Source organism: Haemaphysalis longicornis, unplaced genomic scaffold (genome assembly GCF_048455015.1).
Source record: "Haemaphysalis longicornis isolate Haplotype H1 unplaced genomic scaffold, Haemaphysalis longicornis Haplotype H1 scaffold_148, whole genome shotgun sequence".
In the NCBI taxonomy this organism is placed as follows: Eukaryota; Metazoa; Arthropoda; class Arachnida; order Ixodida; family Ixodidae; genus Haemaphysalis; species Haemaphysalis longicornis.
In genome coordinates, this window is record NW_027526254.1 from 113,998 (window position 1) to 137,394 (window position 23,397).

At 47.5% G+C, this 23,397-nt stretch overlaps 1 protein-coding gene across 2 annotated transcripts in view; it reads right to left on the reverse strand.

Annotated features, from left to right (window-relative positions):
• The window catches only part of LOC144165710 (uncharacterized), a 133,999-nt gene that overhangs the window by 50,626 nt on the left and 59,976 nt on the right, over nt 1–23,397 (reverse strand). For both annotated transcript variants that reach the window (XM_077695507.1, XM_077695506.1), the window contains exon 5: nt 12,910–13,066. In XM_077695507.1, coding sequence (XP_077551633.1) covers nt 12,910–13,066 — 157 coding nt within the window. The remainder of the gene's footprint in view (nt 1–12,909; nt 13,067–23,397) is intronic.

Sequence of the window (23,397 nt, forward strand, 5' to 3'; positions counted from 1 at the left end):
CTTAAATCATTTTAAATTTCCCGCGTTCCACTGCTCCAAACCGGGTGTCTCGATGCGAACGCTGCTGTACGGCGAAGAAGCGTGTTAATCGAGTTGCCCTAGTTCAACGTTTATAGAACCGCGTTTCCCTACTCCATGTGCGTTGCAAGAAGAACGTGGAAACTATCTTGTGGAACCTTGGGTAACTGTTGCCGGTTGATTTTTTTAAAATGGCGCCAGAAGCTATAGTTGCACGGGCGACAGCAGGCGACGGCGGAGTGAATTCTTTTTCAGCAGTTGATGAAGTATGTAATTTCGCAAAAGTCAGGCATGTTTGAATTTTCATAAAGGAACACTGCAAATATCACTTCTGTGTTGATTTGTTGTCTCATATTTGCGTAATGTCTTGTCCTTCTTCAACAATGTTGACATGTTTGAACATTACACCGGACCAAGAAGGGTAGATTTAGCTGTGACTATATAAGACTATTGCGCAGGCATTGTTTTGCTTTCGCCGGGTGGCTGAATCGAGTCACAGACAGACAGACAGACAGACATACAGACATACAGACAGACCAAAGTTCCTGGGTTTAACTAGCCCAAGAAAGACTATCGTCTTTAAAATTGTACATGTTTCGATTCGGCGAGAATAAATACTTCATCAACTGAAGAAAAAAATATCACTCCGCCGTCGCCTGTTGTCGCCCGCGCTATATAGCTTCTGGCGGCATTTGAAGAAATCAAGTGGCAAGAGTTACGAAAGGTTCCACTAGATAGGTTCCACGTTCTGCTTGGAAGGCGCGTGGACTAGGGAAACACTCTTCTATAAACGTTGAAGTAGGGCGCCTCGATTCAAACGCATCTTCGCCGTACCGCAGCGTTGGCATCGAGACACCTGGTTTGGAGCAGTGGAACGCGGGAAATTTAAAATGATTTAAGCAAACCTTTGGCGTCTTTCCCTTGGGAGGAGGGCGACGCAACAGGAACAACATTAGAGGTGAGCGGGAAAGCGAAGGGAGGGGATTACTTGGCAAAAGTCGATAAAGCTCTCGTCTTTTGACGACATTTGCAACGAAAGGAGCAGTACGCGGCCATTTTTTTTACTTCATTCCGCAGGTCACCCTTTGAGTGCACTGTTTAATAAATTTATCCCCTATTTTACTGCTAGTGATTGACAGTCCGATGACTTAGCGCTTCGGTAGCGGCCCCCTAATGCCAATCAATATGTATTTGGAGCTCAGCCCATCGCCCCTACCGCAGATGTGCCATTAGTGCGAGCCACCGAAAGTGATGGCGGCACCCGCAAGCGCATCAGCAGATAGAGGTCGTGACAAAGGTTCATTGAATAGAAGTTGTAGTGCCCGAGCTCACTTCAAACTATCAATTTATTTCTGATAGACATCGTACGTATGTGTGAACTATGGTTCAGAGCTAATCACAAAACATAACAGGCTGTTAAAATGAGCGTAACCTTTTTATCGCGTCTGCTTGGAGCAACCGGGCAAGGGGGGATACTCCGAACCGATTGCCTTGCGTCCAAGGCAGGGGAGCAAGAATATCTAGGAGAGGAAACGCCTATTGCGGCGGGTGCGATCGAGCGACCAGATAATGTCACAATGATAACTACGGCCACGGGGCGGCCTCTCTCGCATCCACCGTGGTCCCACGTAATTCGCGCCAGCAGCGCCAAATCCTCCCCTAGTAGTACGTGGCCTCTGAGAAACGTTGCATTAATCGCCATGGCAACGAGTGGCGAGGGGGGAAAGGGCGTTTGCTGACGTCGCGAACGCTGCTGACGTCATTTATCCCGCGGCAGCCAGGCCGTGCCGCCGCGCGCCGGCCCCTGAAACCGACGCTCGTCCAACTTTCGCGTCTGCCGCTTGGCAATGGCACCAGGCGCGAAAGTTGGACGAGCGGCGCCGATGACTCGAAATGGCCGCCGCCCGTCATTTGTTATGTGTGCAGTAACGTGTTTAATAATTGAACGAAGAAAACATGTAGGTAATAGTACGTTTTCTGGTGTCAAATTGTTGTCTTTGTGGCGATAATAATTGGATTGTTACACAAACATTATTTTTGCTATGCATTTATTCAAAATTCATATGAGGACGTCTTTGATTCGAAGTCATGAAAATACATGTACTACACCAATATATTGCACATACATTTTATGTACACAGTATTGGACTAAGCAAAAATATGACATATGCAAATTTAGGCATACAACATTGTACAGTAGGGAAAAAACGTGCTACATACACATTTACAATAGCACGGTTAGGCGGGCTAGTTGGTATTCTGAATTCATGGCTGTAACTTTTGCGCAACTTTACACGATGACAGGTACAGGTCTTCGAGTCCCTTTTTGTATCGGTCTCCGTCTAAAGGTGCGCAAAAGTTACAGCCATGAATACACATTTAGGTACACAATACTTGATTACGAAAGAAGAACTTCGAAAGTTCTAGTCCCTTCACAGATTTTTTTTTTTCGCGCACACCGCGGCGGGAGAAGAAAAGAACTTGAAAGTTCCACTCAATGTATACTTATTTCTTGGGCTCACCTCGAGACAGGAATGTTATTTAGACATTAAAAAAATTCGTTTCAGTTCAGAGACACAATAATTGGGAATCTATATGTTAAAAGAAAGCACGCACACGTATGCTTCAAGCCCTGCCTTTCGGGCGAGTTAACGCAAACTCTGAAAGAAAGCGTTGACCCGCCCATTAACCTGCATACACTTCCGAGAAATCATGTTCACACCAACAAAATGCAGCCATAAAAAACTGTTGCAACACAATGACCGCACTGTAGACACTCTTTGCTGGATTATATCTACGTACAAAAACAATGCCCAACCATGTGCACGTCGTAGAACACAGAACACAAATCGAACGCACCCGTCTTTGCTTTGAATGGCGCGTGAATTAACAGTCTGCTTACCGGGGGTGGGAGGGAAGGCGGGGGGGGGGGGAGAAGACACCCAGAAAAAAAAGAAGCTTTCCTGTATTTTAAGCCGCTGATATCGGCCAGGTTGTTACAAGCTACCCTCTAACTCGCGTCTGGGCAGCGCCTCTTATCTCATCCTGTCCGATACGGCATGACCATTCTAACTTCAGAACTATGGAACACCAAACCCATTCGCGATAAGATGACAAGGCGCGGGCGCGCAGTTTAGATTGAACAGCAAAGCCGGCGATGCTACTTGGTTTTATTTATTTTTTAATGAGCGAAACGCTTGCAATGGCGGCTGAAGACAACGCATGTACTTCGGTTTGGCCTTCCTTTGCTTCATGTGAAAATCGACTCGCATTGAACACCGCGGAGTTACGTCAGATTTTTCGGAGCTCTGAAGCAACGTTTGGCAGTAGTTTCGCCGCAAATATACGTTTTGGAGCAAGACGGGGGAGGAAAAAATGCTTAGGGCGCAGCACCTCCACGCCATCAATCGATGTGGTAGTATGTACGCCATGAAAGGCAAGAAGCGCGTACAGTTGAGCTTGCCTTCTTTGTGAGCAGGTGCGTCGTGATGACATTGGATGGATTGCGGAGAGTCACCGGAGGAAACGTCCAATGAAGTCGCAAACCATCCTCGACTTGGGGCCCAAACCTAGACTCATACCTGCTGCACGAAACAACAAAAAATACCTTGATAAGTATACTGAATCGACGTTCCAGCAGTTACTAAGGCAATCATCAAAAAGCGGCAATGCCACCACAAATTGATCTTGCGAGCAAGTGTGTGCGTGCCAAAGACACGTGTACTTCTACTAAAACTTTGCGTACCTGCACAGCTGGGATATATTTGCACATTAGTTTCCACTCCAAGACGAGTGACATGTCTCATTAACTTCACGTTACATGCGCGAATATTTTGAAAACAGAAGAGTGCAATCAGTCGGCTTTTAAGGAATTCACTATAACTTGTACAAAGCTAATTTGCTCACCTGTCGTCTTTGGAGAAGGCGAGAAACTTGGTCGAACTGTACCGCCCTGTGTTGCTGCACCACAGAGCTGCGCAGGAGTGGTAACACTCCTTCCTCCGCTGCCCCATATTTAGAATACATTCGAATGTATTTTATAATGCAGCGAAACTTTCCGCCCGTGGAAGCGTTTAGGCAACCCGCGCAACCCTTCGCACGCCGGCTCGCTCACGCACGAACCGAACTGGCCCGCCGTGCGCGCCGAGAGAAAGAAAAAAAATATTGGCGCCGGTGAGCTGTTGCGCATGCGTGAGGAGGCGCGGAAGCGTTGATGGTGTGGAAAGAAAGAAACATTGAGGGAAAGAGAAGGGCCACGCCGCAGCACCGTGCCGCTAGGAGCGCCACAATTTCGGAAACCGAAACTAGCCAAAGTCGCCGACCAGTGCTACGGCGACGTACGGAGCTCCGCAGCTGCGGCGGCGAACAATTTAACAGCGGCACCTGGTTGAATATATTAAAAGCAGCACTGTTGTTTGCAGCATTCGCCACAAGGCGTGAATCGCTACGAGCTCGAGGTGCTGCGCGATGCGGGGACGGAACGCGCGTTTATCTCGGACTCAGCGCGCTCGCGCGCGTGCGCACGTCATTGTCCCGCAACGTCGGTTATGCTGGCACTTTTCAGTGCACTGTCACATGACCAATAAATTGGCCGGTGCACTCAACCCGCTTCGAGCGCATCGCATGCGAGATAAAGCCGTGCGTTCACATGTTTTACATTTTTTGGCTTTTACAGGTTTGTATTTTGTGCTTGCTGCTCGCGCAAGATTGCTTACGCATCAAAATGAAATGCCGCTTTTATTCCCTCGTAACGGCCGATTTAAATTTGACAGAAAATTAACCGGGAAGGCGGGCTCTTCAGCCAAGGGAAGCGCAGAAGAGCGCACACACTCTCGCTTCGGCCACTGAATGTTTCGGCGGCCCAGCGAAACGCCGACGCGATGCCGTGGCCGGGTTGAACTGGGCGGGCGCGAACAGAACACTCGCCAGCCGTGGCGATGACCGCGCACTGCCTTCGCTTGCCGCCAGATGCACGAAATTTGGCGTTCGCAAAGTGCCTGTGACGTTATCAGGCTGCCCCAGGAAGCTCTGTTTCCCCTCCTTCTTTATTCTTGCTCCTTGGTCCAAGCTAATGCACGAATAACCGCTCACTCAGAAGCCATTTTTTTTAGTGGGGATTCCAGTTTCCAGTTATTTATACAGCAGCCGATCATTCCATCGCTACAAGCAATATGACGTCAAAAGACGACGCTTAGACGCTCCGATTAGGCGTTGTGTGCGCTGAAGCATAGCCTCTCTCAATACCTATAGCGCATGCGTTTTGCTTCGCGCATGCCACCGTGGGCTGCTGTGACAGTACCTGCGGCCGGTTCACCCTATGCGCGCTCACCGCTGTACCTTAGGCGGTCATTCACTTCGCGTAGTAAACGAAATGACATTTTTCAATATCGTCTTCCACCCACAGAAGGATATGCTCTAGCGTGTCCCTCTGGGAGTACAGGCTTGAGCTGAGACGACTCATTAACTTGTATGTGTAGTTGTGTATGCTTTCAATTTACTGTGTTTCCACTTTGCAGAACAATAATGATGTTTGAACTTGGGCAACCTTTTTAGCATCCAGCGTAATAGCCACGGACCTTTTGTGCGCCGCTTACAAGACTAACGGGTTGTGTACTTAGTAGGATTCCCGCATTCAAAACCAGCCGTCTCATGCTCTCTTGCCAAGACTGCAATTTATTGTTTAACCCTTCAAGATGTAACTGTTCCTTGTATGTTAATATTTACTAATAAAGTAACTTTTACTTCACGAATCCTGCGACACAACAAGCGTCACAGAACGACGGAGCTATTTCTTCTTGAGTCGATATACAAGAGCTAACGGCAGTAAAGAACGAGTCAGTTATGTGACAAAATCCTCTGACACTGCTAAAAAAATACGTAAAGACACGCAGACGCAATACAGATGCTAAAGACACCCCTTCGTTAAACTTTGCAAGAGAATTTCCGCATGTTTGTGCCCCTAACAGGGCTGGCCTTCTCACTCTTATGAAAACAAGCCTCCGAGGCTGGACGTTTTTACGTTTTCAGTTAAACCGCGCTGCAGGTCCTCCTTCTACCCTGAGACGTCGGTACGCGGCCGCAACTATTTATTAGAAAGATCTCCTATATCGAAAAAAAACACACTGAAGGAATAAAGTGGAAGCTTGGGCGTGTTGGTAATTCATTTTGGAAAGGGGTTTAAAGCGCAGGAGACGAGAAAAGGGAGACGTGTGTTCTTCGTTGTCCTCGTCTCCCGCGCTGTGAAGCCTTTCTCTAAAAAAACACTTAAGCAACCTCTGCAAGGTCAGCTCTCCAACCTGAATCATACCGGAGGATTTCACAAGAGGCTTGGGCTTCATTTGTGTGAGTAGAGGACAAGTTATACCACAGTGAGCTGCTTGTACGTTGAGAGGGTCAGAGCGAAGTTCTACCAAATAAAACGAAACGAGCAGCCCCACAGGCGTTCCCGTCATGGGTGCAGACGTTTAACGTGTCCTCAAACAGCATTAAGATGGGCTCAATAGATAGTTCGATGTCTGTAGTAGTAGGTTCTGGAAAAGCATGGCTCTATTGCTTACATCCAAAACACCACAGCAACATAGTCTCTTTTGTGGTGGCAGTCTGTATGTTCTCTCATGGATGCTTATGTGGCGCACCTGCATGCGCTGAAAGTCGCGTTCACACCCGCGGATACTCGCGAGGCTCAGTTACCGGACGCTGCGCCATATCTCGTTCCAATCTTCAGCTCCGGTACTCTTTCAAAGCTCCAGTGCGGCGTGCAGCCGAGAAAGCGGCGCAGCATTGTTTGTTTCGCCGCACCATCCCCACGCACAGAGAAGCCCTGAGGGTAAAGAACATTGTTGAATGTTGAACAGCACTCGGCTTTCAAACCAGGGAGTGTAGGGCATAGGCCGAAGCATCGCAGGTCGTTGTGGAGAGATTACGTGAGGGGCGCAGAAGTTTCGCGTCTTCTCGGAGAGAATGTATGACGGCTTCAGTCGGTCGATGAAGACGCGGACGTCCGCCCCGTTGATGAGGAGGGTGAAGATTTGTTGTCATGACCAACGACTTCTAAGGCCCGGAGCAAGGTGGAGGAAAAGGCGCACGTACAGTGCCGTCGCAGAGAAAAGGGTTTCTGCATGTTGCCAAGCCTGTACTCCACTTGGGCTAAAAAGACGAAGACTAAGGTGTGTTGAACCGACACACAGCGAAACTTTCGACAAACTTTATTACGAAGCTATCGCACATATATAACGCCTACTCATGCACACACACATAAACATAGGTAGCAGTCTCCCCCACCTATTTGCGTCACCACACCCTTGGCGGAGGTGTCCATAGAGTTTACAGCCCCAAAAGCGTGGTAACGCAAAGGGTAAAAGAAGATCCCTGTCTTTTTGTGTGCGTGTGCGTACATGCGTGCGTGCGTGCGCGTGTGCGGGCGTGCGTGCGCGTGTGCGTGCGCGCGTGCGTGCGCGCGTGTGTGTGTGTGTGTGTGCGCGCGTGTGTGGGTGTGTGCGTGCATGTGTGCGTGTGTGTGTGTGTGTGTGTGTGTGTGTGTGTGTGTGTGTGTGTGTGTGTGTGTGTGTGGTTGTGTGTGTGTAATACCTTAAAACGTGATAGCTTTTGAACGTGATAGCATCTGAATTTAAACGTGATAGCTTCTGAAAAATTTCTTTGAGAGGTCCGCTGTGAGTCGTGTCTTCTGTCCTCACTTTTGGTTTTTTGCACAACTAAAGTACACTATGAACTACCAACTCGCGTAACCTTACAGCACATTAGGCTTTAAATACAAACGGATTCCGCTTGGTGTGATGTGCTCCTGGCGACGAGCGCAAGTCACTATTAGTGCGTCGGAGCCGGGTGAGAAAGTTTTTAGGGTATCAGGTGGTGAAATCGGAAGTGTAATTGTAGAGAAATGCCGCAAGTAGGGAAAGTGATCCCGTTTAGACGAGCTCTGCAGGCGTGGCAAGAATGTCCGCTTTAAAGGTGGTGCGCTGACCCAGAGCGATGCCACGAAGAGCCTGAAGCCAGGTAAAGTGTGGGTGGCACATGATGGCTGCTTTGAGCTCTCGGTTGAAGCTCTCAACCATGCTGGTGGCGCATGGGTGGCCACTGGTGGTCGGCAAAACATCGAACCCGGTGGAGAGCCCGAAGAGCCTGAAGAGAGGAAATCCAAAGTGCCGTCTTTGATCGGTTGTGACGCGACGAGGGGTACCAACGCCGAAAATTCTGCTATAGAAGAATGCGGAGCCAACTTCTTCTGTGATAGTAGTTTTGAAAGGCAATACCTTAGGCCATACATTGTAGCGATCAATGGTGGTGGCGCAGCAGAAGTAAGGTCTGGCTGGTATAGAACGGGGACAATAATTTTGATTGGGACTTGTCGAAACTGTTCCGGCAACAGGGGCGAATTGACGTGCCTGGTTATTTTGGCGCGTTCTTCTTTGACTGCAAATGTGTGCCCAGGTGCTGTAGTCTCGCTGCTTTCTGGGCCAGATGTAACGCTAAGGCTCGAGGCGTGAATAAGCGCTAGTGCCTGGATGGTAGAGGTGGTGTAACTGGTTAAAAATGCGGTGGCCATGCTGTCAAGGGACGTAAAGTCTCAGTCGTCTTGTGGATATGTCGCCGTAGAGAGTGCCTGTCTACCCAGAAACAGCAACTTGTTGAAGCTGAACCGAAAAACCATTCTCCAGGAGCTACAGCAGTTTGGCGTCCGTTTTCTGGGCATCGGCGAGAGCTACTGTCGCAAAGGGTCGACACCGGTAGTGGAGCACTTACTGGGTTAGAGACAACGCAATGCTTTTCTTGGTTTCCGAGGAAGCCCCAACAGTTTATTATGTTGGTCCAGTACCGGTGTGCAGTTTGCATGCAAGTGTCGTTGTCCGGTAGCACCCTTTGATATTACACTGGTCCCATTGACGCGTCCGCTGAATGCCTGTGGTAGCAGTGTCAGGTTGATGTGATCCGCACGTTTAGTGTGGGCATACCTGTGCTGTAGGCTCTGAGAATACCTGTTGTTCCTATGAATGACTGAACCGGAAACTTGAGTTCCCTTTACAACTCTTGGATCTTCGATCCTATTTTGAGGGACAACTCCCCAATATTGCAGGTGCGAATTCTTTGTGTACAGTGCCAGCCGTGTTATATTAAACGAATTCTTTGCTGTGCATTTGGCAAAAAGTTGTATAAGGCCGATAAATGACGCTTTCTCTGGTAAAAAGACGTCCCTTCGCGAGGTATTTTTGGGGCAACTAAGAAACTGTACCACACCTCCTTGGTGGAAAATCCCCGTGTGTCCCCGGCGGGAAGCCGAACTCATTGTCTACTTATTTTATGCTGGAGTATGTGTGTGCCCACAATGCTTAGGGTCACGCAGTTGTGCTGGAATGCTTTGTACAAATACTTTCTCTCTACTGATGACGTATTTTTTATTTTAAGCTTTTAATATCGCCGCATTGCTTTTTTTTTATAATGCAACACACTGCCAACTGGTATAGCTATAGTAGGTCATGCTGATCTCTTTATTTAGTTGCGCCTTTTTTCTCTCGCAAACCAGTTTGGCTGACCAAACGAACTGAAATTACTTTTTCAAGCACTGTGGTCACAGCTGGGACAAAAAAAAATGCCCGAGGTGTACAACGTTAGCTATAAAAAGGAAGAAAAGTGTAAACAAGCAGTGATTGCAGCGGTAAACAGATGTTGAATGTCTGCAGAGATACCTAGGAAGTCCAAAACAATTTAACGTCTTACGTTTTAGCAATATTGACAACACCTATTTATGTGTGATGTCGGATACATCCGATGGGGGAGGACATCGGCAACGCCAGGATCAGTATCCACACAAGCTGTAGGAGTTGGAATGAAGGCATCAGAGTAATTCTAACTGACGGATGTTAGCTCTGATCTTTAGCCAAAGAAAGGCCCCACAAACCCTCGCGAGCGCTAGGCATTCACATTCATTGTGTCGTTTGCAGTAATTTGACAACTCTAGTTGAGTCGCTTGGTAGACTGTCATATACGCTGCAAGAGCTACGAACCGTGTTTTAAAGCGACGATTCAGTGCCCTCACTGATGGCGTCTTTAACGCAAAAATTCCCTGCAGGAAAGCCAACCTTCTCAGACGGTGATGATAAATGACATTGAATAATGTCAAAGAAAAAAACGTTTCAGTGGCCGTAATTGAACATGTGTCCCTCGCGTTATGAAACCAGCGTCCACCCGATTTCTTCATCTTGTAATTATCAAAACAGTCCAAACTCGCAACCAAAAATCCGTCACGAGGAAGCTTCGCGTTCCAACATGTCACTGTTAGACGGAGGTGCGCATGATTTTTAGAAAAAAGAATTCTCAAAGTGGCCACCTGCACTACGCCATTGTACGCAGACGCTGAGCGCTACGTCATTTCGATATAGTGATACTATGTTCATTGGTACCATCGACATTCGCCTATAGGACTGTGCAATAGGACAGTTGTGCCTTCTCTTCGGAACTTCCCAATCAACGTGGCCGGTAGGCAAAGAGAGAATGCGTGGAAAGCTGCACAGAAATTTTACCTTCGTGATGTCCGCGCGAAGTAATACGCTGTTAACCATGCAAATACTTGATTTATTTATCATCGTGCAAGAAGATTCTCTTGATCTTCATCCGGGATCCTTCGTGGCCAGAAAACAATGGCTACACTGGATGCATCACATGAAGGGTCTTGTTGCTTAAATCTCGTAGTACATCCGTGTGCACAAAATGAGCGTGCATTAATTCGTTAGTTTGCTGCTGGATCCAACTGTTAACTCGCATAGAAGATAAGCATAATGAATAACGCCTCGGATAGGTGTTTCTTGTATTTGCTTCTGATGGAGTAATCCTTTTTGCGTATTGGAACCGTGTGAGTCATTCCAAGTAGAAAAATTAGTGAGAATTTTGTTGACGACTGTGAACATTTAATTGTCCTTTATTGTGTATTGGGGTGGGGAGGGAGGAATTCGTGTCGTTGCGGGTTCCTCTAAGCCAGTGTGGCTAATGACTGAAATAAGGGTAAGGGCTACGTGTAGCTTTTTCACAATTGCATATAATTGCACTGCCATTTTCGTTCTTTTCGTGGTTTAATATGAGCTGCGCTAAATCTGGTCCACGGGAATTTTAGGACGGTCATGATCATCCTAAACAGCCCATTATGTCCACTGAAGGATGAAGGTCTCCTGCTCGGTCCTGTGCCTATTGCGTATTTTTGTGCGCCAAACACTTGGAACAACAAGACAAACTGATGTTGTAATTTGCTCTTCCTTATCTTTTCCCTGTGTGCCTTTTGCGACGTAGTTCGTTGGCATGTAAAAGGCTTTTCATCATCATAATCACCAGCCTGTCTACGCCCACTGCAGGGCAAAGGTCTCTCCCATTATTTTCCCCTTATCCCGGTACTGTGGTATCTGTGACCAATATATCCCCGCAATTTTCTACATCTCATCGGCCAATCTAACTTTCTGTCGCCCTCTGCCACACTTGCCTTCTCTACGGATCCACTCTCTTCCCCTTAATGACCAACGGTTATATTGCCTTCGCATTACATGTCATACCCACGTCCATTTCATCGTCTTAAATCCTCCTGATATGTCCTTAACACGCGTTTGTTTCCTGATCCACTCCGCTCTCTTCTTGTCCCTTAATGTTACAGGTATCATCTTCCGTTCGATTTCCCGCTGAGTCGTTCAATTTAAGTTGAACCCTACTAGCGAGCCTCCAACTTTCTGCCCCGCAGGTTGGCACCGTTAAGATGCAGCTGTCAAACACGCTCTTCTGCAGAACAATTGTAGGCTTGCCGTCATTATCTGAGAATGCCTGCCGAAAGCACTCTACACCATTCCTAACCTTCTAATTATCTCTGCGTTATGTTTGGGATCCGGGGTCACAATTTGGCCGAAGTAGATATAATCGCTTACTACTTCTACTGCCTCGCCACCGATATCAAATCACTGTGCTGCCCTGAGGTTATTGATTGTTACTTTAGTTTTCTGCATAATAATTTTCAGGCACACAGTTCTGCTCTGTTTCTCCAGTGCGGTAAGCATGCTTTGCCATTCGTCCCCCGAGTTACTTAGCAAGGCAACGTCATCACTAAATCTTAGGCTACTGAGGTATTCTCCATTAACACTTACTCCCACCTGTTCCTAATTTAATGTTCTGAACACTTCTTGTAAACATGCTGTGAATAACATTGGAGACATTCTGTGTCCTTGTCTGACTCCCCTCCTTTTAGGTATTTTACTGCTCTCCTTATGGAGGATAGTGGTAGCTGTGGACCTATTGTAACTACATTGTAGTATTTTTACATAATGCTCGTCTATACCCTGGTTCTGTAATATCTGAATGACTGCTGAGGTTTCGACAGAGTCAAACACTTTCTCATATACTATGAAGGCTATTTATAGGTGTTCAGTATACTCCGCGCTGTTCTCTATCACCTGATTGATAGTGTGATAATGGTCTATTGCTGAATAGCCTTTACGAAACCCTGCTTGGTCTTTAGGCCGAAATTTTGTTAGCGATTACCTTGGTAAGTACCTTGTAGATTACTGACAGTAATCTGATCGGCCTGTAATTTTTTAAGTCCTTCATGTCACCTTCCTTATGGATTACGATGATGTTCGCGTTCTGCCAAGATTCTGGTACACTCGCCGTCATTAGGCATTGCGTGTACAGGTTTCCCCGTTTTACTAGTACAATTTCTCTGCCTTCTTTCAAGAGGTGTACTGTTATCTGATCTTCGCAAAGGGCTTTGCCCCCTTTTATTTCTTTGAAAGCGTTCCCTACTTCTTCTTTCACCTCTGTGTTAACTGCCATACTCTTTAAATACATCGCGATAAAATTATGTTCACACTTATTGCAGAAAAATTGAGAACGCCTTCACAGCCTTACCGTTGCTGCAGTCTTCCCAGCGTTGGACGACCTTGAGAAAGCGGGATTGTATGACCCACAAAGTACGATCTTCGAACACTACAAAGCTGTGACCGAAAGGCGTGACGTCAACAACTGTGCCATTCCGTTCAAGGCTCTTCATTTTCATCCAGGCATTCTGAAAAGCAGAATAAAAAAGAAAGTTTCCTTCAGGGCACGTCGACAAATTGTTGCCCCCAATATTTTATTTCTTTTTTTATTGACAACATAAATCACCGAGCTTATGGCCGTTTTACATCCCAACTTTTGGAACACGTGCACAAGTGCCTTCTATTCGTTGGCATGGCGCGTTGCGAGACATCTGCGAACATTCCAGCTTCCATAGACACTCCCTTCTGTGTATTCCTTCCCGGCTACTGAAACAAAAATAAACATTGTTGCTTACGACCCGCTCAAACCCCTCTCCTTACCCACGTGGCTGTAGCGCATAAATCGGGGGAACAACCGGGCAAATTAAAATTTCTAACCGCATCCAAGCACCTTGCACTGTGTAAGCCCGTGTTGTTCTTGCCCATTATGCAGCCATCACACCCCCGTCCTCTCTCCTTCACGTTCCCCAGTTGCTAATGAGCTTGAGTGGTGCAGACCTGGAAACCGAGCAGCATATGGTCTGAAGACAGTGGTAGCCAAATCTTCCCTTGGGCAGCCGGATTATGTAACCAGCACCATGACCGAACCGCAAGCTACAAATTCTCCGCTGCTAAATCAGCAGTGCGTCAGCAGAGCGGGACGAAAAAATAGAACTAGGATAAAACAGCACAACGGGCAAACAAGTCGTCAATCCAGATGGAATACAGTTGCGGACAGCGCTGGTTTTTTTCTACAGCTTTTAATGTCGTGCAAGTATCTATGTGCAGCACATTTCAATGACAGCCGAAATAAGCGGAACTGTGGCATCCTGCATAACGCGCTTTGCTTTCAGTTGCATAAGAAATAAGCAACAACTTGATTCAAAATGCACAGCTTTAGTTCCATATTAAATTTTTTCCCTGCTGGATTGAAGATGGGAAATTGTCATTTTACCTATGAAAAAACCTTGTCTATTGAATGCGTATTTATGATCGAAATAATCGTCTCTGGCAACATTGTCTGTGACCTCAGAAACTGCACTTCTCTTAAATCACAGTTTAGTAGGGCTGTGTGATTTAAAATTTATTTTCAAAGCGCTCCATCGCCATGGCAAATCGATACAGATGTCATATGCAACTTTTTTCCAGCAACAATTTTTCTCTTCGACAAGATGTGAAGTATGATACAAGATGGAGGTCAGGAATGGGGTCAACGATGTTTGCCGTACAGCTCACATATCCTGAGCACTTAGAAATAAACGCAAGAAGCTTAATAATGCCAGGCCTTTGCATCCCCCTGGCTCCTAAATATAAATACCGCATGTAGTACGCACTTTCTGCATAGGCGTTTGCAACAGACATTTTCAGTCTCATGCTGACAATGAGACTTGTTGAACGTGAAAGCTTCTTGTGGTAATTCATTAGAGAAACAAATGGTTTATTTGGCATTACGGTGTGTTCATATTCAGTTACGTATAATGTGGAAATATCAGTTAATCTGTTGTAAAATGACTGTTCCATCCTTAACAGTTATACCGACGACACCAAATGTTTGCCGGTTATTTATGTTTCGTGTACATTTATTAGTGTGAAAGCCTTTTATGTTTTAGTCGTAGGTGGTCTTGAGGGGTCTTTTAAAATTTGGCAGTATGGTGACCCATTTCCTGAAGACGCGAAACGAAGAAAAATGAAACGTGACCACAAGGGGCCTCGGGCGTGAAAGCAGCACAGCATTCATCTATGAAGACATGCAATAAAGTACTATGTGAAAAAAGAAATCTTTTGTACTTAAATACTATAGGGATCAGCAAGAATCACAATTGTTTCAATTGCTGAATTTGCTAACAGCGTAAGAAAGTGTATGGTAGCGTAAAACCGTCCTCTGTACTGTTCGAAACGTTCACTACTACATTAAACTAATTATTACACTTACGTACAATTCACTGGTACACATACCTCTACAAAGACCTATGTGTCGGAGATAACTGTATATCAAGACAACAGTTCACAAAAAACATCGAACCATCCGTAAAACAGTCAACAACAGTGCCAGAACATTACACGCCAGCCTATTCATAATGGTGTGAATGCGGAAGTTTGTTATGACGTGCCGCATCCAATACGCCGCATTTATTTAGGGGAGGGTCCTATTCGCCTGCTTCCTGCAGAGGGAACATGTTCACGTATATGGAGTTTGTAGAATTACTAGAACGAGAGTGTTGCGGTTGTTGTCTTGTTAAAAGCACACGGCTCCTCGTTTTGACCTCCTCGGCTTAACTAAGGAGGCCTGACAGTCTATGCATATCAAAGCTTTGTCTTCGCGTCCTTTAGCAAGAGCAAAGAACACATTAAAGGACACCCTTTCTGTCTTCTTTTTGCTACTTAAACCTGAAAGTTTTTCTTGTCCGAAAGCAACGAAAAAAAGCAACGCAAATCTTTGATTTCATTAAGGAGGTCGGCGAAACTATGCTTCCTTTTCTGTCTTGTACAGCCACCAAATGAAATGAAAAGTCCCCAAAATGTTTGAGCATGTAGTTTTTATATAAACAAAGCTTTCAAAGCTACTATTTCGGGTAAATCCTCGTAACTATCAAATCGTCAAGCAAGACGAAACAATTGGGTACATTTGAGCGGAGCATAACAGGTAATACTACCATCATCATCATCATCTTCCCTTTTACTCCAGAGCAATGACGTCTGGCACTCTCAGTTTCCTAGCTTGCGCCGATATCCACGACGATGCCTCTGCCAAATGGTGTAATTTGTTGCTATTCTTGCGGTCGTTTCTAGTCATGCTTATTCTGATGAGTAGCGATTTACTACCGTTGCATCTACCAAGACAAATCTGAAAGCCTGTGCTGCCACTCTCGAGAGTGGCTTTGGAGTCGAAACAAGGCGAGTAAGCTAACCCTTCCTCCAGGACGTCGACGGTGCGAAATGGCCGTCCTCCGCCAGCTTGAAGTCAACTCCGGTAAATAAATTATGTTTCCGGATTAGAATTTTGGTTTCGCCTGCCGGGGTAGGTGTGACGGTGTAAAAACACATAAATTGGTGGTTGAAAAACGTACAAAATTGTGAGCGCCCTCTCGGAAAGCAATTTTGGTTTCTTTGAAAAAAGCAACGTCTATCTTTTATGTCATCAAGAGAGTCGGCCAAACTATACTTTCTTTTCTGTGAGGTTAGACTTACCACATTTAATCTGTCAAGCATGAATGCTCTCTGGTGTGGTGTCGTGAGGTGAAAGGCACCTAAAGACTGGGTATTCAACTCCTTCCACCCCGTTTAGCTTCCCCCGGAGTTCGGTGACCCGGTCTCTCCCGGGCTTGTGTTGGTGGTGGCTGCGCCACCTTGCTTCACGGGGGCCCTCCACCGCGTCTGCACGCCTGCGATACTATCGGGTAGAGTGGTGCTGCTGAGCCCTTTCTCAGGAGATTCTCGTCGGCGTTGGCACCGTTGGCCCCTCCTGGCTGGTCGTTCGAGGAGGCCACCTCCATTCCCCTAGGATCGGCAGGCATCGACTCCATGCTCTGTTGCTCGTCGTCCGCGGTGAACCTGGCGTTGGGAGGGGAAGTCTAGGGCTTGTAATCTGTAACCGCTTTCTTGGGGTCACCACCTGCGTTGCTCTCAGCTGCTGTGATGGCCCCGGGCGAAGCCGCTGTCGATTTCGTTGCCTCCATCTCTCCACGTAGAAAAATTCGTACTTCGTTTGCAGGCCAGTACTTTGCTTGATTTTGGACGCGTAGGTTTGTGTGCAGTCGGCCTCAATGTTGCCAAAACGGCAATATTTCCGGCACCACGGAGCTCTGCATTGGCTGCGGATGTAGCCTAGTGGCCGGAAGCGTAGGCAAAGAGGAGAACCCGCTCCGGTGATCAGAATCGGCTTGCCGCCGATCTACGCATGGTGGGGCAGAGCGTTGAGTTCGTCGGCGTCGCGGGTGCGAGATCCATGACTATGGTGCTAGTTTCGTTCTCTAGAGGGCTGGGATTCTCCATTTGTCTCAGGCGACCCGCTTCACCATCCCGAAGCGGTATAGTTGTTTGGGCGATCAGGGCACCCGGGACGTGGTGTGGCACCCAGTGTAATTTGATCGCCTTCTTCTGGCCGTGCGGGTCAGTAAAGAGGCACTTTCTCCTTTTGACTGCGATTTCGCACTTTGATGCCACCAGAGCCATGTCCTCGCTCGTCTTGAAGGTGAGCATTAACACGTGGTTGAACTGAAAGCCTCCATGGTTGGCAGTGTCTTTAAGTTCAAAAACAGCTGAGAACTCACTGCGACATCTTGGGTTTCATATGGTCGTGCTGCCGGATCGCTGTGCAGGAAAATGCGAATTCTCTGTCACCTCTTCCGTGAACAGAGTGAGCAAAAGCATCCTGTGGTCCGACGAGCCGGGGATGGTCACCGATGAGAAGGTGAAGGACGGATTTGACGCTGACGCGTCTACCGAACGCGATGAGCTCGTTCCTGAAATTATCGCTCCCTTCTCGTGCAATGGAGGCAACAAATTATTTTGAAGTGCGTTACAAAAGAAGAAAATCGAACTCCAATGGTGACAACCTCAGTTGCTGCTTTTAGGGGCAAGTAACTGCAGTATATAGGTTTGTAGGTGTATAGTTTACTAGTGCACAATGCACAATGTATACCCATAGTGCACAATGTATCTTCGCAAAATTACTAACCTCAATACGTATCAGCGAGTATTGGTCCAACCGAAACAACGCAAAAACGGGACAAAGAGAGAGAGATACTTTACTCGAAAAGAAGGGCCACTGGTCACGGTAGAAGACAGGAATGAGGAGGAAGAGAGGGAAAATATACAAATGCTGGTCGTTCTCAGTAGAGTGAATAACTGGGCCAGTTCTTGGCGTTTGCGTTGAATGGGGCAGTTCGTAGTAAGCGCAATAGAGTCCGGAGTTGGTAGAGGTTTGCCAGTTCGGTGAACGACCCCGTCAAACAACCCATGCTAAACCGCTTTTAATTGAGTAAACTGCGATTTCATATAATAGTTATGCATCAATTTGTTGTGGATCGGGGTGTGGTTGGAGCGACTTAAATGTAAAGTGGGTGTACCCGCTCTCGTGGCTCAGTGGCTAAGGCGTTGCGATGCTGAACACGAGGTCGCGGGTTCGATTCCAGGCTATGGCGGCCACTTTTCTGATGCAGGCGAAAAGGAAAACGCCCATGTGTACGAGATTTCGGCGCACGCAAGGAACCCCAGGTGGAAAAAAAATCCGGAGCTCTCCACTACCGAGCGCCTAATCGCCTGCGTTGCGTCGGCGCGTCAAACTCTTCAATCAATCAATCAAATGGGTGTAAAAGGCTGGGCACTTCCAAACTAGGTGCGTGAGGTGTGAGCGAGTGACGGCATGGCAGTAAGGATATCTTGGGAGCAGGTGTTAGGTATACCACTTGCGAAGTGTTTCTGGTGTGTATGCGGCATTGGCAATAAATTTGTCTTCGCCTAAGTGGGGCCGGGGGGGGGGATAGGCGGCTGGAAGAGTAATGTTGAGCTTGTTCGTTTCGACGGGCGCGTCGATCCTTCTTGGGTTGGTGGATGTGCATCACTGTGGAGGGTAAAGGGGACAGCGACAGCCTTACCTCAAGGACCAGTGGAGGTTCGAAGAGGACCTCTCACGAGTAGCTTCATGGGCTGCCTGGTTGCCTAAAGAAAACGGTTCAAGGCCAGCAACAACTCGTATTGTTCGGGTGCAGGAGCTGAATTTGATACAGAATTTCACAGCCTACAGGGTGGATGGAGTTATGCGTTCTCAAAGCTGTGAGGGCCTCGTAAATAATCTGTGAGGATGCGTATGGAGGGTGGTAGAGGTCGGTCACAATGGAAGCGATAGCTGACACTGCGCAGTTAACAGCGTATTGCTCCGCGTCAAGGATTGAAAGTCCTTTGCCAAGGTGTATCCTTAGAGAACCGGGGAATCAGGACATCTCTAAACAAATTCCGCGCCGTAATGAATTTACGCTTGCGTCTGCGAAAATCTTAAGTCTCTTCTGAAGGCGACCGCTTTGGAACGTGGGATCCGACATTTGCAATGATGTATTACTACGCTCTGTAGGTGCGCTGTGCATGGTAGTATCAAGTGGTGGTCGTCACGAGGGGGCTATGGGAAATAGGTAGTCGGAAAATACAGGTGGTGTTCTGGCTTCCCACTGGGCTAAGACGTATTCCTTCTGTGGAAGATGTCTTTTGAAGTCCTTCTGGGCTTGGGCTCCCGGAATGATGGCTGAAATAGGAGGAAGAGGTACAGCTTGCTACGGTTTACCAATGGCTGTATGGTTTCGTAAGCGACTGAATGTGCGGAGGGTAGCCTGGTATAGCACGTGAATGGTTCTGGTGTGGGTCTTGTCGAGGTCGTAAGCCGTTGTCTCGTACGTGAAGGTGCCAACAGTCACAGTCGTAGACATGGTCAAAATGGATTTCTGCAATGTTCCGCAATATTTGTTGAACACTCGATGAATCGAGCGCAGTATGGGATCATATTTATGTTTTACTTTTTGAGCCAAATTCCTCGACTTCTTCTTCCAATTGGATAGCCTAGGAGTTTGATGCGTTCAGTTGAAGGAGATACGTCACAGCTGACTATGCCAGCTGCAATTTCTTCGGGTAGTTTAGATGGGTTGCAACTATATACTGCCAGACACTCGTTGAAGACCTTGCTGAGTCAGAGTGAGCTCAATTTATGAGCCTTGGCCTGTATCCCATATCTCATGAACCTGGCCCTCTAAATAATAACATAACATAACAAAACTTTATTTCAGAAGGTAGACGCGTCGGTCAGCATGGGGAAGAAAGGAAGAAAGGAAGAAAATAATAAAAGTTGGCCGCTTCAGTCCAGACCATATCGTAGACGTGTATGGTGAAGCAGGCGCCTGAGAACGTTTCAGGTTGTGGAGCTACTATGGTGGCGGCCATGTTGAAAAGTACAGGGCGTAAAATCTGCCCTTGGAGAAGACCGTGGTCGAGGTAGTAAATCGGGGTTTCTCATCCAGAATGCGAACCATGAAGGCGCACAGCCAGGCTTTGTAGAAACGCTCTAATCCAGTTTTGCGTGTGGGCACTTGGGTGGACACGAGCCAGTGCACTCGGAATCGAGTTCTGCCCCACAGTTCCGATTGAGCTGTGTCGCCGCAAATGTCCAGCGACCAGACTACAACAATGAACTCCAAGGAGCCATTGACATAAAAAACTACAGCACATGAGTAAACAGGTCCAAAATTCAATTTGAAAGGCGTCGATGTGCAGCCAAAAAACGTCTGGGGACGAAGCAAAAGGAAGACGTACACAAGTGGTGTAAAACTACAAAACGTGGTGGAGATTTGGTTGACGAGGCCTTGACACGTATAACTTTCGCAGTCCTTGCCCGCTCTGCAATTTATTTTGTTTAACGTAGAGCCTAGTACGCTTCATTGCGGCTGTTGGCAATGCTTGTAGGCTAGTTGCTGTCTGGTGTATCCCAGGTTTCTGCAGTTCGAAACGTAAGACCGACCCCGAACCAGTAGGGCCAGATCCCCAAACCACGCCGTAGCCCGGAGATCAAGATAAAGGAACGTTCGGGGTTCAGGGCTATGCGGGTAACGGGGCTCCATTTCAACCCAGTTGACACGGGGCTCCGTTTCAACTCTCCGTGAAACGGAGTTGAAACCCTATATTACGTGCGGGAGCTTTGGGCTGCAGAAGTGCTGTCATCATCGCGTCGTTTACCCGACATACCTAAGCGGGGACGATGACAATAATGAGCGTGTTTTCGTCGCCAGGGACGGCTTTGGCCCGTGCGTGGATGACGTCTTACTTGTGAGCTTACACACGCTAATAAAAAGAGATGATGTAAAATGCATCTATCCAGCCCGTGGAACGCTTCGAAAGCAAGACGACTGCAGCATGAAAAAGGAGCAGACGTCGCCAGTGTACTGTGGAATGGGTAATCGGTGCGCTACGTAGTTCGGGAGCTCAGGCGGGCCCAACGCTGGGGCCAAAGAACTTTCCGTCGCAGCGGCACCAGCGCCTTCTCGCTCTCGTGGACACGTAAGGAAGCCCCCGGGGCCACTTTGAGCGTCAGCGGCCAGAATGTGTTTCAGCAGTTAGTCTGTAATTCGGCCTGAAGTTTGGATCGGGATTCTCTAGGGGAACTAGGAACTATCATCGCGAACAAAACGGCCATGCTGTGCGCCGCCGAGGGCTGCTCGCTTCGCTATTCCTTTCGAGACACAGCATTCGTACCTGTATATTATTCATGTAAATATTTGTACAGTTTCTCCGTCATCACCACGCCTTGCTCTCCTAATGAACGTTTCTGGATCAACAATTAACGCTACCAAAATAGAAGCCCGAGCCCGTATCCGAAACAGTCTGATGGCGAAGAGCAGGCACTTGACGTGTAGGGGCGAAGTAGTAAGGCCCTAATGATAGTGTACTGCAACCTTTTGTTTGGCTACGAAAGTGGTATTTGGTGCAAACGGCCACCTGCCGTGGAAGCACAGATTGCTCACAATTGCAGTCGGCGTGGTATTTCCGTATTCAAAAGCACACCCATTGAGTTCTGTAAGTTGTTTGGCCCATACATAGGACGGTGGACGTTTGGCGGGTACCCCGGCTCATCAGCCGAGATCGCGCACTGCAAGGCCATAGAGGCGGTAGCGTCAGCTGTCGGCCTGTCGACGTACCTTCGCCAGCGTTACGGGCATATTCAACGCACACTGCGAGTCTATAAACTGCTACTCTGTTAAAAGCATCCGGACATACTTTTAACAGCTGAGCTTTTGTTACCGGTCGTAAGTTCAACGTTTCAGGCAGAAATACCAAGAAAATGAGCACAGCTCGTGAGCGCGTGCCTCGCGGCTACCGCCGAGCGGCCTCGGCACGTGCAGTTGCTTTAGAAAACACAAAAACTGGCAAAAACCCCGAGGAGCGAGAAAAGGGTTAGCGCTTGTGAGCGCAGGCCTCGCGGCAGTCGCCAAGTCCCCGGCCAAAAAACCCAACCTCTGTGGTGAGGTGTTTCCGCGGATGTAAAAACAAAACTCCAGCGCAAATGCATAGCTGAAAATAGAGCTTGTAAGAGGTCACCGCGGCTACGGCATTCTCTGGGAGTGGTTATAGGAAATTGGTGACATGGCTTCGTGTGTGCCCATCCTTCCTGAGATGACGTGCAGATCATGCCAGCGCTGCCTCGAGTCAATGATGATGAACAAGTGGAAGTGTACAGTGCCAACGTCGACTCTGCATCGAGCACTCGCCGCGAAGAAACCGACAAACTCTTCGATGCATATGGCGCCAAAACTACGCAAATCTATGCCTATAAAATGATGTGCCCGACTGACTGACTGACTGACGGACTAACTGACTGACTTATAAACGCCCAGCGAAAACTGCTACATCTAGAGACTTGACATTTCGGGAGTACTGAACTCATACTTCTAGCGAACTTTAGCACAGGATGAAACAAGGAAAGACGCGCTAGACTTCAACTTGGTTTATGGAAAAGGGAACAGGAAGACACGCATACATGTACATGTTTGGAAAAAACAAAGAACAAACAAGTACATTTGCGAGGTGGCGTAGAGGCTCACTGAGGAAGGACTTTTGGAAATTGTGCTCCCAACGAAAAGCAAAGCGAAATTCGGTCGGCAAAATGGCCAGGCAGCGGATAATGATCGGATTAACACTCACGGACAGAAAATGAATTTGCTCGGTAAGGAAGAAAACGCGAGTACATTATATCGTAGTTGAAATAATAAAACAATGGAATTGGTCACGGCGTATAGTGAGGCAGAATTAGAGATGATGGACCCCCACCGCAACAGAGTGGATTTAGAGAGACGGATCTAGAGGCAGGGGAAGGCCAATAAGTCGATAGAGGGAACAAATAAAAAAAATTCCGGGGCCCAGAATGAATCCGAGCAGTTCATGGCAGGCGTGGTAAGGTCCGTGTGAGAGGACTTTGTCGTACAAGGGAGCAAAGTAATTCTGCTGCGGCTGATGATGACGTATAGCAGCGAAAAGCTCTTGCGTAAATGAACGAGTAAGTAAAATAATCAGAAATTTGAGCAAACACAATTTCCTCCTTCAACTCTTTTAGGGGCACAATTTCCAAAAAAAGGCTTTAGTGAGGCCTGTATCATCAGGGAAACATATTCCGGATGTTTTTAATATTTAGGTCAAGTAGTTTCGGCGGGGCGTTGGTGAGTCAGTCAGTCGATCAGTCAGTCGGTCGGTCGCAGAGGTCGGAGAGGCCGCCTGACTCACTAAGGAGTCCACTCATTGACACTCAATTGGGTTGAAATCACGCGTGAGTTTGAGTTGAGCTTGATCCCGACTGAACTAGAGTAAGTTTGAGCCCACATGTTCCCAAGTGTGTTTGAGTACGCCTGAG